The sequence below is a fragment of the Cuculus canorus genome, chromosome 3, assembly GCF_017976375.1.
Source record: "Cuculus canorus isolate bCucCan1 chromosome 3, bCucCan1.pri, whole genome shotgun sequence".
NCBI lineage: Eukaryota > Metazoa > Chordata > Aves > Cuculiformes > Cuculidae > Cuculus > Cuculus canorus.
The window spans coordinates 116528884-116549057 of NC_071403.1; the positions used below are offsets into that span (position 1 = coordinate 116528884).

A 20174-nucleotide genomic window follows, 5' to 3' on the forward strand; every position below is an offset into this window, starting at 1 on the left:
GGTCTTCCCAGGCCACTGCCGGCCTTGTTCGTCTATGATTTCTCTAACTTATTTCAAGAAATCTTCATCTTGTTCCTTTGTTAATCCCTCACTAAGGGTGAAGATCTTCATGCAGTCTGCTGATCATTAAATCCATGGCCCTCAATACGGTAGTTTTAGCAGTGATGGGTTGTGTGCCAAAAAGAGAAAGGTAAGCGGTCTCCCCAGACAGCGTTGAATAAAGTGGGTATCAAGACTCCTCAAGCCTCAGTTAAACATACAGTAGTTGTTCACGACACCAGGTAGTACAACAGGAAGGTTGTCCCGAGTTAATTTCTCCTGCCTGCTATTCTCTGCCTGTTCTCTGGGAAGTCATTTATTTTCTCCTCAGTGCTTTTGATCCCTCTTTGCAGGATGGGATAAACAAACTTTCTAATTACACCAGAGCACTGTGAGAAGACACAGGATCAGGCACTATCTTTGCCCATAAATAGTTTTACCTTTCACTGCTCTCAAAGGAAATATGAGAGCAGCTATATTTTTGGCTTCATACTTATTTACACATGTTTTTAGCTGAGCATGCACTTCAACACCTTGTAACACTGCTCATGTCTTAAATGGAATCCATCCTTTAACTCCGGTTTGCTGCTACTCTACAACCTAAGAACAATAATAACAATAACACCTGCGGGCTAGCAAAATGTTTTATTATACTGAAACATACTGTACATAGACAAGAGCCAACAGTTATGTTCTATCTGTTCCATCAAACCAAAATACCTTTCTCTTCTCTTCCATTGGCTTAAAAAGGAAACACTAATAGAGATCATTTCATTATTAAAAAAATAGATATAATGCTTTCTATTTATTTTGTTCCATATTAGAAAGGCAAATTTAAGGATAGTGATATGGCTTCAATATATCAATATTTTCCCTCCGGGGAGCTTGACTTCACATATGGATAGAACACATGCAGCATGAGTTCAGGAATCTCTTTCTATCTGATAGCAGTATCAATCCACATCAGATGTAAATTCAGAATATTAAGCCTGAGAGGGATGCAGTCTGGGATGCCTAATTCTACCATGTTTTCATTTTCCTGTATATTAAAATTTCTCCAGTATATTTTCTTTCTGTTTTTTCCTCCAAACTGGATAATCCCAAGTTTGTCCTCCCTTGTTTCAACCACTGTCATACTAAAGAACTGAACACTGTTTGGTCAAAACACTCATTTTATCTTAGTGGAATTAATCACCATGGCTTCTTCTTTGAGTTCTGGGAGAAGGTGAAAGAGAGTCAGTGACTCCAGAGAGTAATTCAGAGTACCTCCATCAGGGCCCCTGCACTGAATCACCTGCTGGAGCAACCTCTCTCTCTCTCTCCCAACTACAGTGGAAGCCAAGGAAGACTTGGCTGGAAAAATTTAGCCCTTATGAATCTCGAGTAGGTTCACAAGTATCCTACCACATCCAAACCTCGTACAGGCTGCAACCTCCGCATATGCCTGGTGCTGCCATCTCAGCCATCCTCGGCCATTTACTGTTCTCCCCAGGGGTCAGAGATGCATAGTATATAGTGTCTGCAAACCTACGGCTTCACTCACAAGTTGGCATTTGTGCTACAACGAAGGCAGCAGATTGTCAGGCTTAGTTGGGACTTCAGTGTTTCTCTGAACCACAGAGAAACTGTTCCCTATACTTAACAGTTCCTGGTTAGAAATTACTGAAATACCAGCCAGGGAGAAAAGAGCCGCTACGAAAATGCAGAAGATAAAAGGAAAATTACCTCTCCAGTGAGCTGAAATACACTGTCTAAAATGACAGGAACAGTATCTTGTCCTGCCTCACACCCTTTGTTAGACACTATTCATAGCTGCCGTGTGTGCAAGACGCTTACCATTTTCAGTTGGGATTGGCCAAAACTGTACTATGTTGATGCTGAAATAGGAGTAGCTCATCCGTAGTTCTATGTCCATGTCCGCATTCCCTGTAAAACCCTGAAAATCTAAGGCAACACTATACCACAACTGAATTGTTTTGAAAACATCGTGTCACACCTCTGCTAGTCAAACCTGCCGCTCTCTCTATGATGGTTCATGTGTGACAGCAAAGAGATCTGGTCAGTTCTTGCTACCCTCACCGGAGCTCACTGGAAGTGTAGGTCAAGAAGGCATCATCACATGTTAAAAATACGTATGTTCAAAAAAGACTTGTATCTTGGTTTTCAATAGATTCATTTTCCTGGATATACCGGAGAATGTCCACTTCATTCATTGTCTGAATCTTGTTTTCCTTTGGCTTTGCCAGTGGAGATGAATCAGTGCTCCTGGGGGGAACTGCTGGCTTCTGAGGCAACAGTGGTTTTGGTGGTATCTTAGGTTTTGGTTTGGAGGCTACTTTCAAGAGTTTGTCTAAATCGTCTTCAACTCTGGAATGAGAAGAAAAAAACAGTAGCATTTTGGAAATTTCTGAACTGCTTCTTGTTGTGTAAGAAAAAGCATTCTTGCAAAATAAAACTTTCTGCAAGAAAAGATCAACTTTGATGAATTTCTCTTTTAGAAAGAGCGTTCTGTAAAAGTTTCAATGTTACAGGACAGTTCGCTTCCTTGAGAGCTCACAAATTTTCATGGGATAGTAAAATATTTTACATTCAACTCTGCTTCCTCATAATCCCCATCGCCCAAGATTGAGATTAAACTTCCTCTATGCTCAATCATGAGAAAGTGGAAAACCTAACGGCCTTAAAAATATTATACTCATATTTGCTTCCAAGAAACTGAGGGAGTTTTGCAATCTGTGAATGTACACAACAACAATTTTGCTCACTATTTCACTAAGAAATAGTTCTACTTCTTAGTGAAATATCCCCAAGCACCTGAAACAATTAAGTATGTTTTCAACCTGGACTGTTTGACCTTAATAAAAAGCACAGAGTGCTGTGTGAGCCCAACTCTGTTCCCATCAAAGCCGTTAAAAGATTTTGAGAGAGCACTTTTAACAGGCAAGTCTTGTGACTCCAAATGGTAGCTGTCTTTGTAAAGTGAATATGTGAAGGAAAGGGAAGGGAAAGAAGGTTGGGACACGTCACGTCTCTAAAACATATAGCAGAGATGACAAAGCAAAAAAGACACGGGTCTTCACAGGCCACAGCGATTTCTGCTCTGAATCAAAACAGCCTCTTGTTTCGGTCCTCTGAGCACACTGGTCAAACAAAATACCGTAAGGAGTAAGCATAGTTGTTGAGTTCCCAAAGGCTTGATTGATAGATAATTGTTAAGCAGTCAAAACCTAGCAAGCAATCCATGCAGATCATCAGCTGCATAATGAATAGCTACAAAAGTGAAGCCCCTGATAAAATGTGCTGCTTATATGTGCTTACAAAACACACGACTTCCAAAAGGCTCCACCCCTAATTGCAACACACAAAATCAAGAAAGCAAAAGCATAACAAGTATAATCAAAAGCTTTTCCATGGGGGACCAGGAGCCAAAGATCAAGAGGAAGGGCAGGTTTGTAATAGGAGGTACCTCCTTGCCAAACCCCAGCTCTAGCATGATACACTTTCTCTGTGACTGTAGCATCTTAGGCAGTGACATTATTTAATTGCTTACAAGCACTGATAGAAGAACCTATTTTATCAGATTTCAGTATCAGCTGAAACAACCCACTAGGCTGTAGCAGTGCCAGCACTAAAACTCCCTCTGCCTCAGCCACAGGGCAGCCTGACAGGGAAGCTACAAATGAACTAGGAGGTAAAATTAAGGTGCAGGAATTATTCAAAAGAGATTGGAATATTCCTTGGTGTTAAAATTCCCTTCAATTAGTTTTATTTAATTCACTCTTGGAGGACTTGTGAGTCTAAGAAAGTCCGGTCAAGTGATTCTTAAACAAGAAAGAAGTTGGCAGCACATATGCAGCCTGTCCTCTCCCTCTGTCTCTGCTATGGCACATCTCCATGCAGCCCCCCCATCCAGGCACGGCCCCTCCATCCAGGAGGATGGGCTGGATACTCTCTGTTGGTCACAGCACCCATAACCACCACACGGCAAATGGCAATGGGCAAAAGGAGACATGACTAAGGGAAAATAGCTGTTTCGCTCTAGGAAGACTCTGAAGCTTCTCATTTGAGCGCCTGGTGACTGGAAAGGGTTTATTGGAGCAGCTCCACTCACTGGAACAGGATACCGTACATGGAGTCTAAGGAAGGCACCTTTTTAGTCTGTTCTTCTGCAAGCACCATAGGCAGGCAGTCCCTGGAACATGAATAAGTTTCACCTCATTTTATGTCAGGCATCTTTTGGACGTTTCACTCACTTGTCTTTTGTCTTTCTCACTGCAGGCAACAAGGCCATTTTGGGGTGGGTCATTCAGATCCCTGCAAGTCACTGGGATAACCTCTGTTGACTAAATGGGACTGCGGTTTCCCCCTTTCTCTCTTTGTTCACTGGTAGGCTTAGAAGACAGACCGTAAATGCCCCTAACACACAGCAGAACGATTGGTGGGGCCTTCTGCAGACAGTTAAAATAAAGTAGGCAATTAAAGCAAAGCCAAGCTCTTCCATAATTTGGAAATCGACTTATTTGGGCAATGAGCCACGATCCTGGGGAATATGATCAACAGAATGTACCTGAGACACTTTATTACTCAATCCCTAGTGCACATTGTCCGAATGTTAAAACCACAGATAGTTACAGAGTTCCAGCACCCTCAGCAAAGGATCTCACTATTATTTAGAAAAATTGGATAATATCAAGGGTTTCTTTTTCATGCTCACCCTTATTAAAAGCTGTGAGGAAGTTCTGACTGCAGTGTCCAGGCTGAAACAAATCACACTTACTGTGAATTGGCCATAAAGAGAAAAAGGATTAGCCTCAATTTTCTGCTGTATAGATGGTCAGAGCCCTTTAAGATAAAATGATTCTTGACATCAGATCTTTTTGTGACTCCCAAAGGCCATTTAAAAAAGGATCAGTTTTAACCAAGGCTAATCTTGTAAAATCAACTTCCTGAACACTAGTATCTAAAACTAGGAAACACCTAAACAGACCAACTGGTGGACAGAGCTGGGCCACTGTCTCACAGCTTTACACCTTGAGCTCTACCTTGTGGACTTTGTATTTCAGCAGGCAGCTCCTGCTCTTACCTCAAATTTCAGGCCCCAAGTAATTCTGGAGATTATGTTCTCTTTTATTTAGATCAAAGGTTTCTGATGTCTCTTAATTTCCAGGATTCCCTGTGAGTGACACAGCCCACCTAACTTACGAAACACCTTGTCAGTGTATTCTTTCCTTCTGAATTCCTCATCTACATAGAAGAAATTAATTTAATTTAAGCCCAGGTATTTTTGTTTGCTGCAAACTTTAGATATCCAAGAGCTATCACACCTGTGAACACATTGCCAAGACATGTTCTTGTTCCCTTTGCTGTGTAATAAACAAAACATGTTAGGGCTCGTATTTCTGAAGACTAACTCTCGTTAGCTGATCTGATGCCTTGGCATAAACAAATACCGAATGAATCAGTGTCCATGTCATAAAGTTTTGGTCATAAATAACAGAAACCATAATAACCAGATGAACAATACAGAGATATACATACAGATCACATAGAGGAAGCATGACTTTGAACGAGCTGTGCTGCCTGAGAACGAGGGGCACTGCCCAGCAAGGGCAGCAGTAAATACAGCTTGTTAGATGGTACAGATTCTTCAACTCTCAATGCCTGTGTGGCTTCATACCAATTTCTGTGCTAGCCACAGTGACAAAACCACTCAGCACAGTCATAAAACACCACCAAAAGACGCAGTCCAGTGGGGGTGGTGGTGTGGGGGGAGTTGGCAGTGTGCTTTTAGGCCAAAACTTCACAGGAGATGTTTTTTCAAAGTCTGGAAGCCGACCGTGTAAATCTCCTTTTTTTGTCCCAGAGTTTTAAAAGAACTTGGTTAGACAGAAGTCTCTTACAGAGAACCCCACAGACAATATGTGGTCTTTGTCTCAAAACCTGCTTTTCAATGCTGCAGTGATAGGCAAACTGTTTGATCCGCTACCATTTGATCATGTGAGACACAACTGTCTTTGGAAAACTAAAGAGATAAAATGCAAAATGCCTCAGGCAGAGATAGAAACAAGGACTTCTGTTTCTTGAGAGGCAAATGAATTGTTACAATGCATAACTACCACCATGTTTAACTCCAGGCCAAGAGGAGGAAGGAAAAAAACAAGCAACTATTCTGAAATAACAAGATTAAAGGAAGAACTTTCCCACCTCCATCCACCATCTTTTTATAGGCAATCAGGCACAGAATCCATGTAATTAATCATTCTCTAATTAGTCTTTTTCTTTTTTTGTAATGGAAAAGCACTGCCATATTGTTTAGAATTCCTGTCATACTGTTGTGCTGATTCACAGGCTCTAATGGTGGAAAATCTCATTGTTTCCAGACACAGAAAGCAATCAAAACCCTTGCTGAAGAAAGGCTGTCACAAAGCCCTATGATATGACTGCTAGCATGTGGACTCCAAGACAGTGAACAAGTTCTGACTTGGAGACAGACGCAGCTGCCATCAAGAACATCAACATTTTAGATGCCACTTCTCTGAACTCTGTCCTGTCTATCTGGACAAGATCTCTGGGACATGAATGACAGTGTGCGTACAGCATCTAGCACGATGGGGCAGTGACCTCTGCTTGCTGGAAATGCTCTAATGAGGAGAATCAGTAATGAAACCAAGAGGCAAAGACTCCCGTACTTTGCTGAAGTATCCAAAAGGACCATGTTTGAAGCTAGGTTATGTAACTCAGAGCAGTTCTTGCATAGCAGACTTCTATCTTTCCCTATCTCATTATCAGCATCTTTATTTTGTCTGGTGTTAATTCCAAGTACAAGAGAGACCTTAGTGAAGCCTTGGGGAGAGGCATAATATCACATATATGACTCAGGAAAAGACTTAGTGCCCAAAACCAGGTGGAGGGGCTTCAAAGTATCTGTTGACAATACTGCTGTGGTCAGTAGAGACAGTGTGATGTCTAATAAGGCTCACGTCCCAAGGTTGGAATTAACCACAGGAGCACAAGGTACACGGGGCTGTGGAGGAGCTCTCCTCCTCCTGCTTTCCCTTGCAATCCATTACAGTGAAGTTCATATCAGTCCTTTCACCAGCACCAGGAAACATGTCTGGACACTGGAATGTGAAAGTCTGTACTGTTGAAATGCTAGAAGAATCACTGGTACAGCTCTGGTCTTGGACAGATTAGTTCTCCTCCAAAAAACTCCCAGGCACAACTCGGAGCTGGTGTGGGATAGAGACCATTCCCAGCAGGGAGCTGAATACAGTCACCTTGTTCAGGAGCTGGAGAGAGTCTAACAGCACAGATGCAGCCCAGTGCTGCTGTCTGGCTGAAGACCAGAGAACAGACTCACCAGTACAGGTCCTACATGCACATGCTCACAAGAAGCCCTCTGCGGAAGGCAGCCCACCGGTTAGATCACTCACCCAGGAAATGAGACAATTCAATTTTTACAATTTGAACTGGAGAGCTGGTTCAATTTTTCCCCAGACTGCAGAAATTTAAACCTCTCTCCTGCTTCTCTAGAAAGTTCCCTAATCACCAGGCAAAGACAAAACTGGGCAGGGGAGCGCAGACAGCTTTTATTCCCCAAGATGAACATGGCTGTCAAAAATACAAGTAACTTGGGCAAGAGGCAGTTGAAATCTGCTGACTCTCAAGCCCAGCAAAAGCATCTCATGCTGGACTAGGAGAGACTAGGACTTTAGGTCACCTCTCTGCATTATTCCATACAACCGATATATGTCTCTAGGGGTGAGGCAAGAATTGATGTTTTCCATCTGTCAAAACCCTTTCTGTTCTGTTGACCAACTTTACTTTGTAGCTCTTGCAGTGTTCTGAGGTAGAATCCCCATAGATCACAGGAAAAATAAAAAGAATAACATAAATACTTGAAAATCATCATGGCAAGTGCTCTTGGCCAGCAAGAAAACTCACCAAGAACGGGTAAATAAAACAAGAACAGCTATTTATTTGTTTTCGGAAAGCTACCGCAGGCAAATGAAGTTCCTTCCCCACCGACAGGTCATGACAAGCAAGGGAAACTGCCCTAGAGTGGTCAAAGAATTTCTGACTCAGTTGTTGTAACCTCTTCTACCTCCTGACCATCACCCAAACAACTCTCTGTGCAAAGGACCTAGATTTAAACGTTCTGGAGTTTCTCAAAGCTCTTCTCCCACCCACACCGCTGCTCTCATATCCTCAAGACAGCAAGAAAGCTTTTCTTATCAAGGTGCCGCTGGAGGTGGTGTCCCATATGACTCCTGTCTGGTCTGAAGATCTAAGTGTTGTGCACTGAATTCAGCAGCTGCTAAGGGCTTGAATGAAGAATACGCAAACTTTTTCTGCTTCAAGGATGGTAACACTTCCTTGGACAACCTGCAGCTAACAAACCTGCTCGAGAAGCTGTATGCGCTGAATGGTGTTTATAAATGGCCACTGTTAGGATGCAGTTTCACAAACAGCTTCAGTCTCGAACAACATAATGCTCCTGAAAGGGTCATCACTTGCATCACTGATGGCACAGCTGCAAAAATTCAATCTCCAAAATTCAATCTCCAAAATTCAACTTTTAAGGGCACAGGCAGGATAATGCAGCTGTAACACAACGGAAAGAGCTAGACTGTCCCTTTCACAGAGAGAACACACCAGGTCTAGCATCACAGGGCAGCAGAATGAGAATTCTGCTGCTGCTGCTATTCTCAGCACTGGAAAAAGACAAATCTTATGCTGACAGCTGCTTCGTTCCAGTTCAACTCCCTATTCATTATCAAAGGTGAAGCTAATGAAATCTCTCCCTAAATGGCTGCTCAGACAACTGCGATAATTATTTCAGGCTAGGATGTGTGATAATTTATGTAATTCTGTGGGTCTTCAGGGCTGCCGCAAGGCTCACAGGATCAATTTTAGCATTGGTTTTCCACAGAAACCTGATCCATCACACCAGGGAAGCACAATTTAGATTAATGAGGCAGAAGAGGTCGACCGCAGTCCTACTGCATGAAACTTAATTTGTACATCTGTGGCCACCGGGTGGACGGAGATGAGAAAATAAGACTGCATGAGAATCCAGGATGGGAGAGTTTGCAGGATACTAGTTTCCGCAGAAGTTGACTTCTCTTTCCAGCTTAAATAGAAATCAGATCTGAAGGGAATCTTTGAGAGTAGAGGTAAATGGCTGAATGCATCCAGAAGGAATGATGTGACCCAGGAAAACAACAGAAGAGAAACCTGGTCCTAAATCCATTCCCAATAATAATTCTTTTAACATCTGGAAAAGGGCTGACCAGCTATTCTTTCACCTCTCTGCAGTTGGTCACCTTGGACCATGGAAGAGTCAAAAGCAATGGGACCCAGGACTTCTGGGAAGAGCTTAGTTTGCTCCATATCCCTGTGGTAAAGAGATAAGCTAAAGGACTTGGTTACCTATCCCTCCTTTTCTCAAAGCAAACCCCAAAAAGGAAGAGCACGACATGCTCCTTTTTTCCAGAAGGCAACATGATGGGACTTGGCCTTGCTGGGTCCTACCACAGCAATTTATCTCCTTTCCACAAGTTCTGGAGGGACATGTAAGTACAGCCCTACAGGCACCTCACGGATGTATTATGGTAGACCAAGGGGTAGGAAAGAGTCCCTGCATCTACAATGCCAGTGTTTCGAGTGAGGTATCTCACCTAGTCTCTCTATCACCATCACTTAATATTTGTTGGTAGGCCAAGGAATTAGTAACTAGTAAAAGGCTGGTCAGTGGACAGGAAGAGGGAAGATATGCGTTTGAATGGGCATCGGTATTTTGACATAAAAAGAAATATTGTGTTACATTTAAAGAGCAACTGGTTCTTCTAAAAGCTCAACACTTGCTAACGCAAAGTAACTTATTCTACTTAAAGCAGTAATTCTCATTTCACTGGAGCAGGTATCCACAGAGAGCTCCGTCTTGAGTTTGCAGTGAGAACATTTATCACATTCTCTTCTCCCTCATGTTGTGACAAGCACAGCCCACACACATTTTGCAGACTCATTTGTCTCCACAACAGGCTCTTCCTGAAGAGTTACAAGTCAGTGCTGGGGACTCTGTGCTGTGCTGACAGCGCTGTGGTGCTACTGCCGCTACAATCACTCAGGTACCATAAAGATCCCAAAGGACTTGGTTGCTCCTGTGTTCTGCGCTGAACACCATCTTTTTCCCATCTCCCCTTTGGAAGAAGGTTCTGCCTTCCTCTGCCTCAGGCAGTGCTCTCCTATCTCTGCCCATGATTTATTGGAAAGTACGTTTTCTAGTAAGTCAGACACTTCTTGGGCCTACCATGTGTGTGTGAGCATGTGTAGTACATGCAAACGAACGCTACATAAGTTGAGAGCTACCACATCTGCATTTTTCAGCTAATCCATCTGTCTGCAGTGAACATGTCTAGGTTTCTGGACCTACCACAGACCTGCAAGTGCATCACAGCTCAGGCCAGTCTTAAGTCTTGACAAAACGTGTCCAGGGAAGTATGGTGTAACAGAGAACGTCCATCAGACCAAGATATGTGCCAGTTTTCCTCAACTTACCCAGCTCTAGCCCACTAAAGGAACGGGCTGTCACAGATTGCACTCTGATCTGGGGGCTGCGGAGAGATTTCTTCATCCCCCTTTGGGAGAGAGAAGGATTGTTGCCATGTACAGGGCAAAGACAAGATTTATTCTTAGGCCTCAAAACATGCTCAAGCCCCCATGCCAAAAAGATTAAAAAGTTCAAGTCATGATGAACTTTTCTTCTTGATAGGCTGAGAGAGTGGGGGTTGTTGAGCCTGGAGAAGAGAAGGCTTCAGGGAGATCTTTAGCAGCCTTCCAGTCCCTGAACGGGCTACAGGAAAGCTGGGGAGGGACGTTTTACATGGGCACGGAGTGATAGGATGAGGCGGAAAGGCTTTAAATTAGAGGGGGAAAGATCAGACATTAGGAAGAAATTCTTCAAAGTGAGGGTGGTGAGGCCCTGGCCCAGGTTGCCCAGGGAAGCTGTGGCTGCCCCATCCCTGGAGGTGTTCAAGGCCAGGTTGGATGGGGCTTTGAGCAGCCTGGTCCAGTGGGAGGTGTCCCTGCCCATGATTGAGGGTAGGAACTGGATGGGTTTTGAGGTCCCTTCCAACCCAAATCATTCTATGATTCTACAGTTCTTACTACAAAGTGTCCCTGCATGGAAAAGTGACTGTGGCACTGCCCTGCAAGAACACGTAACACCAGTCTGGAGATAAGGAAAAGTGAGAGATGATTCAAATGCTGCCTCTACATTAGACCTGCCAGCTAAACAGAAAACAAAGTGCACTGCTCATTACCACTTTAGAAAGCTCAGCTACAAGATTTCAGGTGACTGCAATGAATTTACATACAGACAGGGTGAGACATTCTACTTCGTTAAAATAACACCGCCTCTACTCTTCCTCCTGCAACAGCTTCCCTTTTACCCCAAGTCACCTTGCAGTTCAGTCCACCAGCTCTCCAGGATGTGCAGATAACACTGCGAACTAGGTTCATCAGGGGGATTTCAGAGGCACCTGAACAGGTCAACAGATCCTGTCCTATCTGCCTATACCTCTTGCACAGCCAGGAGTTACATCTGGATTCCCATAGCAACTTTCCCACTGGGCTGCTGGCATGATTTCCAGTTTCATTATGTATTCACTCCCAATTGGATCTTGGTGACTTGTCAACTACTGCAAGCACTGGGACAATTCAAGAATAAATGAGACATACTGGAATTTAAAAGAAATGGATTTTTTTTCCCATGGATTTCCATTACCATCTGGGTGCGCTGCTAGCACCGATGACCCCAAACTGATCTAAATGCATGGTCTGTTGGTCTCGGAGCAGACTTTTGAGACCCTTCTCTGCCACAGAGGAAGAGAAGACATACAATCCAAAAGACATTAACACGTCAGATGGAGAAGCTCTTTCCGCTAGTGGATTATAACGCAAGGACTGCATTGAAACAGGTGCTTCTCCTGCAGCTGTATGAGCAGCCTGCATTGAGCACTATATGCTGAGATTGCTAACAGAGGAGAAAGCAAACATGAAATATTGCAAGCACATACGTGTTTCCTCCCAATACACTACAGCACTAAATCAGGTCATGGCCTGCCCCATCAGCTTCTATAAACATCAAGTGGACTGTCAGGATGTAATGCGAGATGGCATCCAACCCAATTTAACCTCTTCTTAAATTAAGTTAGGTATGACTGCTGAGACAGCCGGCACTTTTGCATGCATAGAAAGCAATAGCCACAAAACCACCTCCTTCAATAGAGGTTTGAAACCACACACAGATTGTCTCTCCTGGGTTTAGTACCTGCTGTGGAAATCATACATCCTAACAGGAACTGGCTGGTAAGAATTAGCACTGGAAGCAGGTTGGCCTCATCATTCAGAAACCAGCTTGAGGTCCAGATGGCATCAATCTGACTCTACTGCAGCACAGATTCCCTGGTGATACTGGTGTCTCTGGGCATTGGCTCCCTGCTTGATTTCTTGAGGATTATCAGTGGAGGCAAAATTAGCCTTCTGGGAGAGATGTCAGGTCTAAAACACATTAAGTGATGATATCTTCCAGCACCACACTAAAAAGAGGACAGGTAAGTGTAAGAGCAAGTATGTTATTACTTCCTGTAACTGTGAGCTCTGGCTCTCCTTTCCATTAGATTAAGAACGAAATGCAGGGTGATTAGTAAGAGTACCTTACAGCTGGGGAAGTGCGCACAGGATTCTTTCTGGAAGTGGGCATGGAGGGCTGTGAGCCACCAGCAGAAAATCATTCTTCTCCTGGTGGGCAAGAACACCTGATTTCAGCTCACTGAATCTAAATTCTGACTTGTTTCTGTGCTTTGTTTCTCACTTTTCATAATGGAGGTGAATTTTCTCCCCCCGTGGATGGCTTGGAGAAAGTGGAAGTGTCATGTTAGAAAGCAGGAACTAGATGGCACGCCTTGGGACTTGAAGACCATTCTTTTGGAGTTGCAGAATAATACCCTGCACTTTACCTTTCTTAAAAAGTCTCCCTAATTTTCTTTTTAATGTGTTTAATTTCCAAGCTCCATGACACATCTTACCTTCCAGATCTAAGTACAAGTATTGATTTGCAGTTAGCATGCAAAGTATTTAAGCTTTGCCCTCAAAGTCATCTTCTTTGAGATCTAAATAACTCCTCAGATGACCTTTATCATGCATGACAGATTTGAGATGCATACCTCAGCAGTTCCTCCGTGTCCTCCTCGGGACCCTCGTTCAGCACATACTCCCTATTCTCACAGGCAGCTGGCAGCAGTAGCGAGTCACCCAGTCTTACCACTCCACCGAGGTCTGGATCTTTGAATAATTTCAGATCTAGAAAGGGAAATCAGAAAATGCCGTAGTTAAATGTAACTGCTGTAGTTTAACATAACACAACCTGCATTAACACTAGCTTGGAAATCTGGCTACTGGACTAAAAAAAAGATCATGAGGACAATTCTTATTTTACATGGACTTCCAGTCCACAAAGTGCAGCAGTACTCTGCACTCTCAGAACTCTGTAAATCTCCTTTCTTCTTGCAGTCAAAAGTAGGTCAAATTACTCTTGTTAGTGAAGCATGAGTGACTGTGGGACAGGCAGCTCCCACAGACCTATAATATCCATGCCCAAAATGTCAACAGTGAACATCTATGGGAACTATAGGTCTTATTTATTCGTGCTGAATGATTCCAGATGATTCTGCCCCGGCTGAAGATTTGCCTTAACATTCCTAAGTCGTTATTCAGCCCATATACTCTATATGACTACATTTTAAAAGTTCAGTTATACATATGTTCTAGATAAAGCAATCTGTATATTTACAAACATAGAGCAGATTTACTTTCTTTTATCTGCTTCCTAGGACCAATTGATGAGAAATCCTTTTCTGGGCCAAAGAGTCCTTCGTCTGGGTCTATGTCCTCTTCAAAAAAGGTTAATTTGGGCTTCTCTTTCTTGTTTGGAGGAGTAGATGCCTTCTTTGTTTTCTTAGTTCTAAAAACATGACAGACAAGAAAGTCAGGTGCAATTCTTCATTTAACAGGAGAGATCTATGGCTAGAAAGTCTCATAAACTGAAAATAGAGGGAGGCTGGGAAAGGATTAGAGAAAGGTACATATGCATCTCTTAGTGGCTGGCAGGAACAGGATATTGAGCTGGAAGAATCACTGCTGTGACATACTCTACCTGGACTTAAGTTTTGTATTAAGAACTATTAAGGAACCCAGTGGGAAACGGAATAGGAGGGCTAACAATCCTGCACCGTGCAAACTACCACCCGATGACATTTGTTTTCAGCAGCTTTATTCTTCCCACACAGAAAGTTTAAAATAAGGAAGAAGAGCAGTTCCAGCAACACAGCCATACAGAGACAGAAAAGGGATGGCTTGAAAAACAGGGCAGGTTGGTCCATCATATTGATTCCTTTGGACAAGTTTTTCAAACTCTCTGGCTCCACTTCCTTGCCAGTGCTTGCTGCTGCTTCTGACACTGTGTACTCTTTTCATAAAGGTGTTATACACCCCCTCTTCCTTCCCAGAGGAACCATGATACGAAGACTACATCACCTTTAAGTTAAAGCAAGCAGGGACTGGAGGATGCTTGGTTGGACAGACTGCTATTTTCAGTATTTACTAATGTCACCCAGTACCTTCCTGAACCAAGGACAGGATTAACTTCCTCTAAATTTAGTCTTCTAAAAATTTGACAGTGAGACAATGTTAATTTTTAGGCTCCTTCTCTACTCAGTGGAAGGAAACAGACATCTCCATAGGGCAATTAATCCCATCTCTTTTGAACATCGATGTTTGGATGCAATGAATCCCTAAAGATCTTCTCCTCTCCCCTTGGCTGGAGAAAGAAGCTAAAAACTCGTTTGGATTAGAGGACTCACTGGCACACAGCTCAAACTAGAAGAGCGGCATTGCCTTCTGAGAACAGAGTGAAAAGCGTGTGCCTCTTGCTCCCATACCTAGGAGTCACGTCCCACTAGCTGATGCTACAAGGCAGCTTTCACAGTAGGGCACCTTGAGTTATGAGGCAAACCAGGTGGCATAAAAAGGAAAATTTAGAGAAGAGGACAAAAATCTTTGGCTGAAATGTCCAATTCAAGCTAAGCTAAAAGAGAACCATTCCTTAGGACAGCATGTCCTTCCTAAGGAATTGCCACATTTCAGAGATCCCTACTTTTGGCAGTCATGGCCTTGCAATTTCTAAGGCAGCCCCTTTGAATGCCTCTTTCAGTAGAAGATCTGATCTGCTCTTTGAAGACAGCAGGTCAGGTTTCAGCCTAAAGCAAACCCAATTATCAGCCATAGTCATCAGAAACTAAGAACAAGGTCAAAAGATTATACATACATTAAAGAACCTGGTAAAATCCTCTTCCAATTACAGCTGCACACAAAAGAGTGGAGTCCAGTTACTTCCTAACATAATAAGGACGTGGAACTGCTGGAATGAGTCGAGAGGAGGTCCATGAAGACGATTAGAAGGCTGGAGCACCTCTGCTATGAGGACAGGCTGAGAGAGTTGGGGTTGTTCAGCCTGGAGAAGAGAAGGCTCCAGCGAGACCTTATAGTGGCCTTCTTGTACCTGAAGGGGCTGCAGGAAAGCTGGGGAGGGACACTTTACAAGGGCATGGATGAGGGGTAATGGCTTTAAATTGGAAGGGGGAAGACTTATATTAGACATTAAGAAGAAATTCTTCACGATGAAGGTGGTGAGGCAGTGGCAGAGGTTGCCCAGAGAAGCTGTGGCTGCCCCATCCCTAGAGGTGTTCAAGGCCAGGTTGGATGGGCCTTTGAGCAGCCTGGTCCAGAGGCAGGTGTCCCTGCCCATGTTTGGGGGATGGAACTGGATGGGCTTTGAGGTCCCTTCAAACCCAAACCATTCTCTAATTCTATGACTGTAAGTATATGGCAACATACAGGGTGCCAAGAAGTCTTTTACAAGACCCCTCGTCCATCCGGAGAGTTACTACAGCTCTCCTGATGCATAAAAGCCTGTTATGGCACAGGTATATATATGCAGGTGCCAACACATTCCCGAGCAACAGCTCTCCACTCCAGTGATGTTAACAAGGAGTTTACTAATAGTTAGCTGAAATATTCGCAGCGAAGAGTATCAGAATAGTGGGAAACGCTGAGGAAAGGGAGGAGAACCATAATGACTGTCATAAAGAACAGACCTGTAAAACAGAATTAATTGAAGTGGAAGGTCCTGGTAATAACTTTCTGTTTGTTCTAACCAGCCCACTTACACTGGCTGCCTTCTGTTTTGCCAGGGCACTCCATTGGCAGTTACAGGGCACAGGGCCAAACCCACAGGGCTTGACTGCTACTAGTAGGAACATGAAGAAGTTGTTTTTCTGCCTTCAAGATATTTCCCCTCACTGCCCTTCTATGGAAGCCACAGTCGGAATGCCAAGTAATTCCAGCATATCCATACAGGGACTCTGTTGAGGTCAGTCTCTAACTGGGAATCAGGATTCCCACGGTTCTGTATTTGGCTGTGCCACTCCATGCTGTGCACTGCTGAGCAGAGGTCACTGGATGAGAAAGGAGGTGTAAGAATTTTTGGAGCCTGTCTGAGATTCTGGTTTCTCCATCAGCTTCAGCTGGCCCAAGTGTGTGTCTGCCCACCCATGCATCCCCTCTCGCTATATTCCCGTCACCTCCCCATATGCAGTGCACCAGGGACTTAGGTGGGATTGAGCCGCTTGCGGAACCACATGTTAGTAGGCACACAGAGCAGATAGTTAATTCGATAATCATGATGTGCTAGGATGCAGTAAGCTGCTGCAGGAATGCAGAGGCTTTTGGGAGGACAGGAATGACAGAACATTTAGTCTCCTGAGGTATTACTGTACTCAAGCCCTACACTTCATTAGCGCCTTCTTCATACATCACACTCACAACCTTGGCATCTGACATTTAAAACTACCTGCATTCGGCTGGCAGAAGATGACCTATGTCATTGCTATTTCTTTGAGGCTGAAACAAGTGAACACTGGAATATCACTTTAGTGAATGTTAAAAATCTTAACCAAACTCAAACCAGCCCTTAAGATGACGTACGCTTTGTTCAGCTGAACATATTTACCCAATTGAGCTCACCGAGTTCTATTCACAAAGCACTGTGAGAAGGACTCAAATAACGCTACTGTCTTCTGCTCTGAGTCCAAAAGGAGCCAAACTGCTTCATAAGTGACTGTAGATAAAGACTGGCCTCTTAAGTGACATGGACCAAAACTGGATGATCAAAATTAGAGTGTGTACGATTCCATCTACTCAGGCTGTTGGCACACTTGGAAATCTAATCGAGATTCCTGGCTCCCAAACAATTCTCAAATCACGCATGAAAATGTCAACAAAACCCTGCATGCAGAAGACACTCAGTTTCAAATCTAACCCATCCCATGAGCACAATTCTCAGGTTATTGTTTACCGACACAATGTAGGTCACTTGTTTGGCAGTCTCCACCTCTCACTGGCGCATCAGTCATGCAGGAAAGCTTTCTGGTGAGCTATGGTAAACAGTGACGGGAATAACTTAAGGACGTTCCAAAGTCAGACTTCCAAACCTGTATGTGGGAGAGCTCTATTTTGTAACATTGCATCTCCAGACCTAATGCTCAGTGACACACTGCTTAAATCGAAAGGGCACATCCACTGTGCTCAGAGCAGACAGGGGTCCCTATAGCCCACACTCACTTCTGGGTTAAAACAGTGAGTGCAATTATTCTAAGTATAATCTCAGCACACAGACAAAAAAATTCAGGGCTTATTATTCAAAAAATATAATAATTTCTTTTTTTATAGAAAGAAGATTATGCTCCAGGAAAGGAATGTTACAGTAATATAAAAAAAGACTTATTCAGAATATACAATCATACATACAATAACAGAATGGTTTGGGTTGGAAGGGACCTTAAAAATAACCCAGTTCTACCTCCCCCGCCATGGGCAGGGACACCATGAACAGTTCATGAACTGCAAAGCTCTTTCAGCACTTTTAAGACACTATATATAAAGGTTTAAATAAAGAAATCCAAACCCTTATACATCTCAGTAAGATCCCAACTAACAAGTCATATCACTATGTTGGCATTTACATAGTCACCTTTTATATACATGTTGATATTTTAGGTATCCATGGGATTTTACAAGGAAAGAGCTCACAAAGATAAATGGACCCCCCAACTCCTGCACAACTAGGTTCAAGCTTGGACAAAAAAACTGCTGCTAAAATAGCAGCAATATTAGCACATCTTCTTCAAAATCATTTCCGAACAAAACAAAGAATCTATACACTAGTTCATGCAGAAAACAAAATGTCATCTGCAGCTTTCTTTTCATTCAACAGCATTCATTTTCCAAAGCCATCCGATAATAACAGACAAGACAAAAGGGGTCATTCTCATCCGCTCTGGGCAAAGGATGCTGAATAGGAATTCTAAGCCGTCAGCTCAACACAGTCTGACTGCTGAGCATTGAGCAACTGTGACAAGCGCTGGCCGCAGGGATATTTTACCTCACACAGTAATCTTTTTCTTGTGGACATCACAGTAGCTTACAGTGTTTTAAATAGCCCTGACATATCCCAAAATAAGATAATGCATGATAGATGGAATAAATCCCGTATTAGAAATCGTTTGGCAGAACAGCATTCAATTGCAGGCAAAGTTTCCTCTGCTGCAGCCCCCCGATCAGGCCAGCTTGGACTATTGTTCCACCTGAGCAACAGATGGAAAAAAAGCCTGAAGGAACAGATGTCATGAGTTCAGCTCTCATTTAAGGACCTGCATTTGTGGAGAGATTTTTCTGAAGGGCTCAGCACTCGGAGGTCCCTGTTCTTCCTAAAAGAAGCCAAGCCGTCTTTATAATCTGCCCTTAAGCTTTCTGGTAAGATCCTTTATCAATATTATTTGAAAACAGATGACAAGACCATAAATGGCCAACTTTTGTTTGGCATGCAGCTCATTAGCAATAATCACAATACAGAAACATCTCCTAAAAGGTTTTCAACTAAATAACTAATAAGGCACACAGGCAGTCATATGCCTGGCATGGGAACAAGGGTTACAGAGCATGCTGGAAAGAAAATTAACATAAAGGAAAATTGTTTATCACAGAATAATAGAATCGCTAGGTTGGAAAAGATCCTTGAGATCCTTCAGTCCAACCATACCTGCTCACTACTAAACCAGATCCCTGAGCACTTCTACTCATCTTTGAAGCCCCCTACAGTGATGGGGACTCCACTGCCTCCCTGGGCAGCCTCTGCCACTGCCTGAGAACCCTTTTGGTGAAGAAATTTTTCTTGATGTCTAATCTGAACCTTCCCTGGTGCAACTTGAGGCCATTTCCTCTCATTCTGTCACCTGGGAGAAGAGACCAACACCTGCCTTGCTACAACCTCCTTTCAGGCAGCTGTAGACAGTGACAAGGTCTCCCCTCAGCCTCCTCTTCTCTAGGCTAAACAACCACAGTTTCCTCAGTCATTTCTCATACGACTTGCTCTCCAGCCCCTTCACCAGCTTCATTTCCTTCATTATCATTTTAATTTGATTTTTCTAGGCTAAACCTGGATGTGAGACTTGCTGAAACAAGTTAAGGACAACAAAAGGCAAGTGGCAAAATATATTCATAATTAAACTAAACCACAGCAAGGACATTGCTCCAGAACAAGATAGGAATAATAAAGTTGCCAATAATAACGTGAAAAAGCCAAAAATACTCACTAATATTTTGGGTTTCACCTGCAAAGCAGCAGAACAGTACTTTCAGAGTTTCTGACTACAGTGAAATAGTTCTTACCCTAATAACAATGCACGTTTTCAAATATGCAGAACCAGATAACACACAGCAATGTGTTCTGGGAAAAAACTGGCCAGGCATCTTTCTGCACCCTGGATGTAACCCCTCAACACAATTTAGAACTTCATGGAAGTTACAGAGGGCTAAAAATAAAGCTATTTTAGTAATTAGAAAAGTTAGAAAAGTACAACACAATGAAGCATGGGCTGGTGAGCACAGCCTTGATACCTGGCAAAGTTAAGGACAGCCAGATAATCAGATATAATCAGATGGAAAAGAGCATTCAT

General features: G+C 43.2%; 1 protein-coding gene across 2 annotated transcripts in view; it reads right to left on the reverse strand.

The window, feature by feature from the left end:
* Positions 1-658: 658 nt before the first annotated feature.
* Positions 659-20174, reverse strand: part of HS1BP3 (HCLS1 binding protein 3) — a 52049-nt gene continuing 32533 nt past the window's right edge. For both annotated transcript variants that reach the window (XM_054062947.1, XM_054062949.1), the window contains exons 5-7: positions 13914-14065; positions 13269-13404; positions 659-2406 (exon numbers count right to left, since the gene is read on the reverse strand). In XM_054062947.1, the coding sequence (XP_053918922.1) occupies positions 2178-2406; positions 13269-13404; positions 13914-14065 (517 nt within the window). In that variant the 3' untranslated portion in view covers positions 659-2177. The remainder of the gene's footprint in view (positions 2407-13268; positions 13405-13913; positions 14066-20174) is intronic.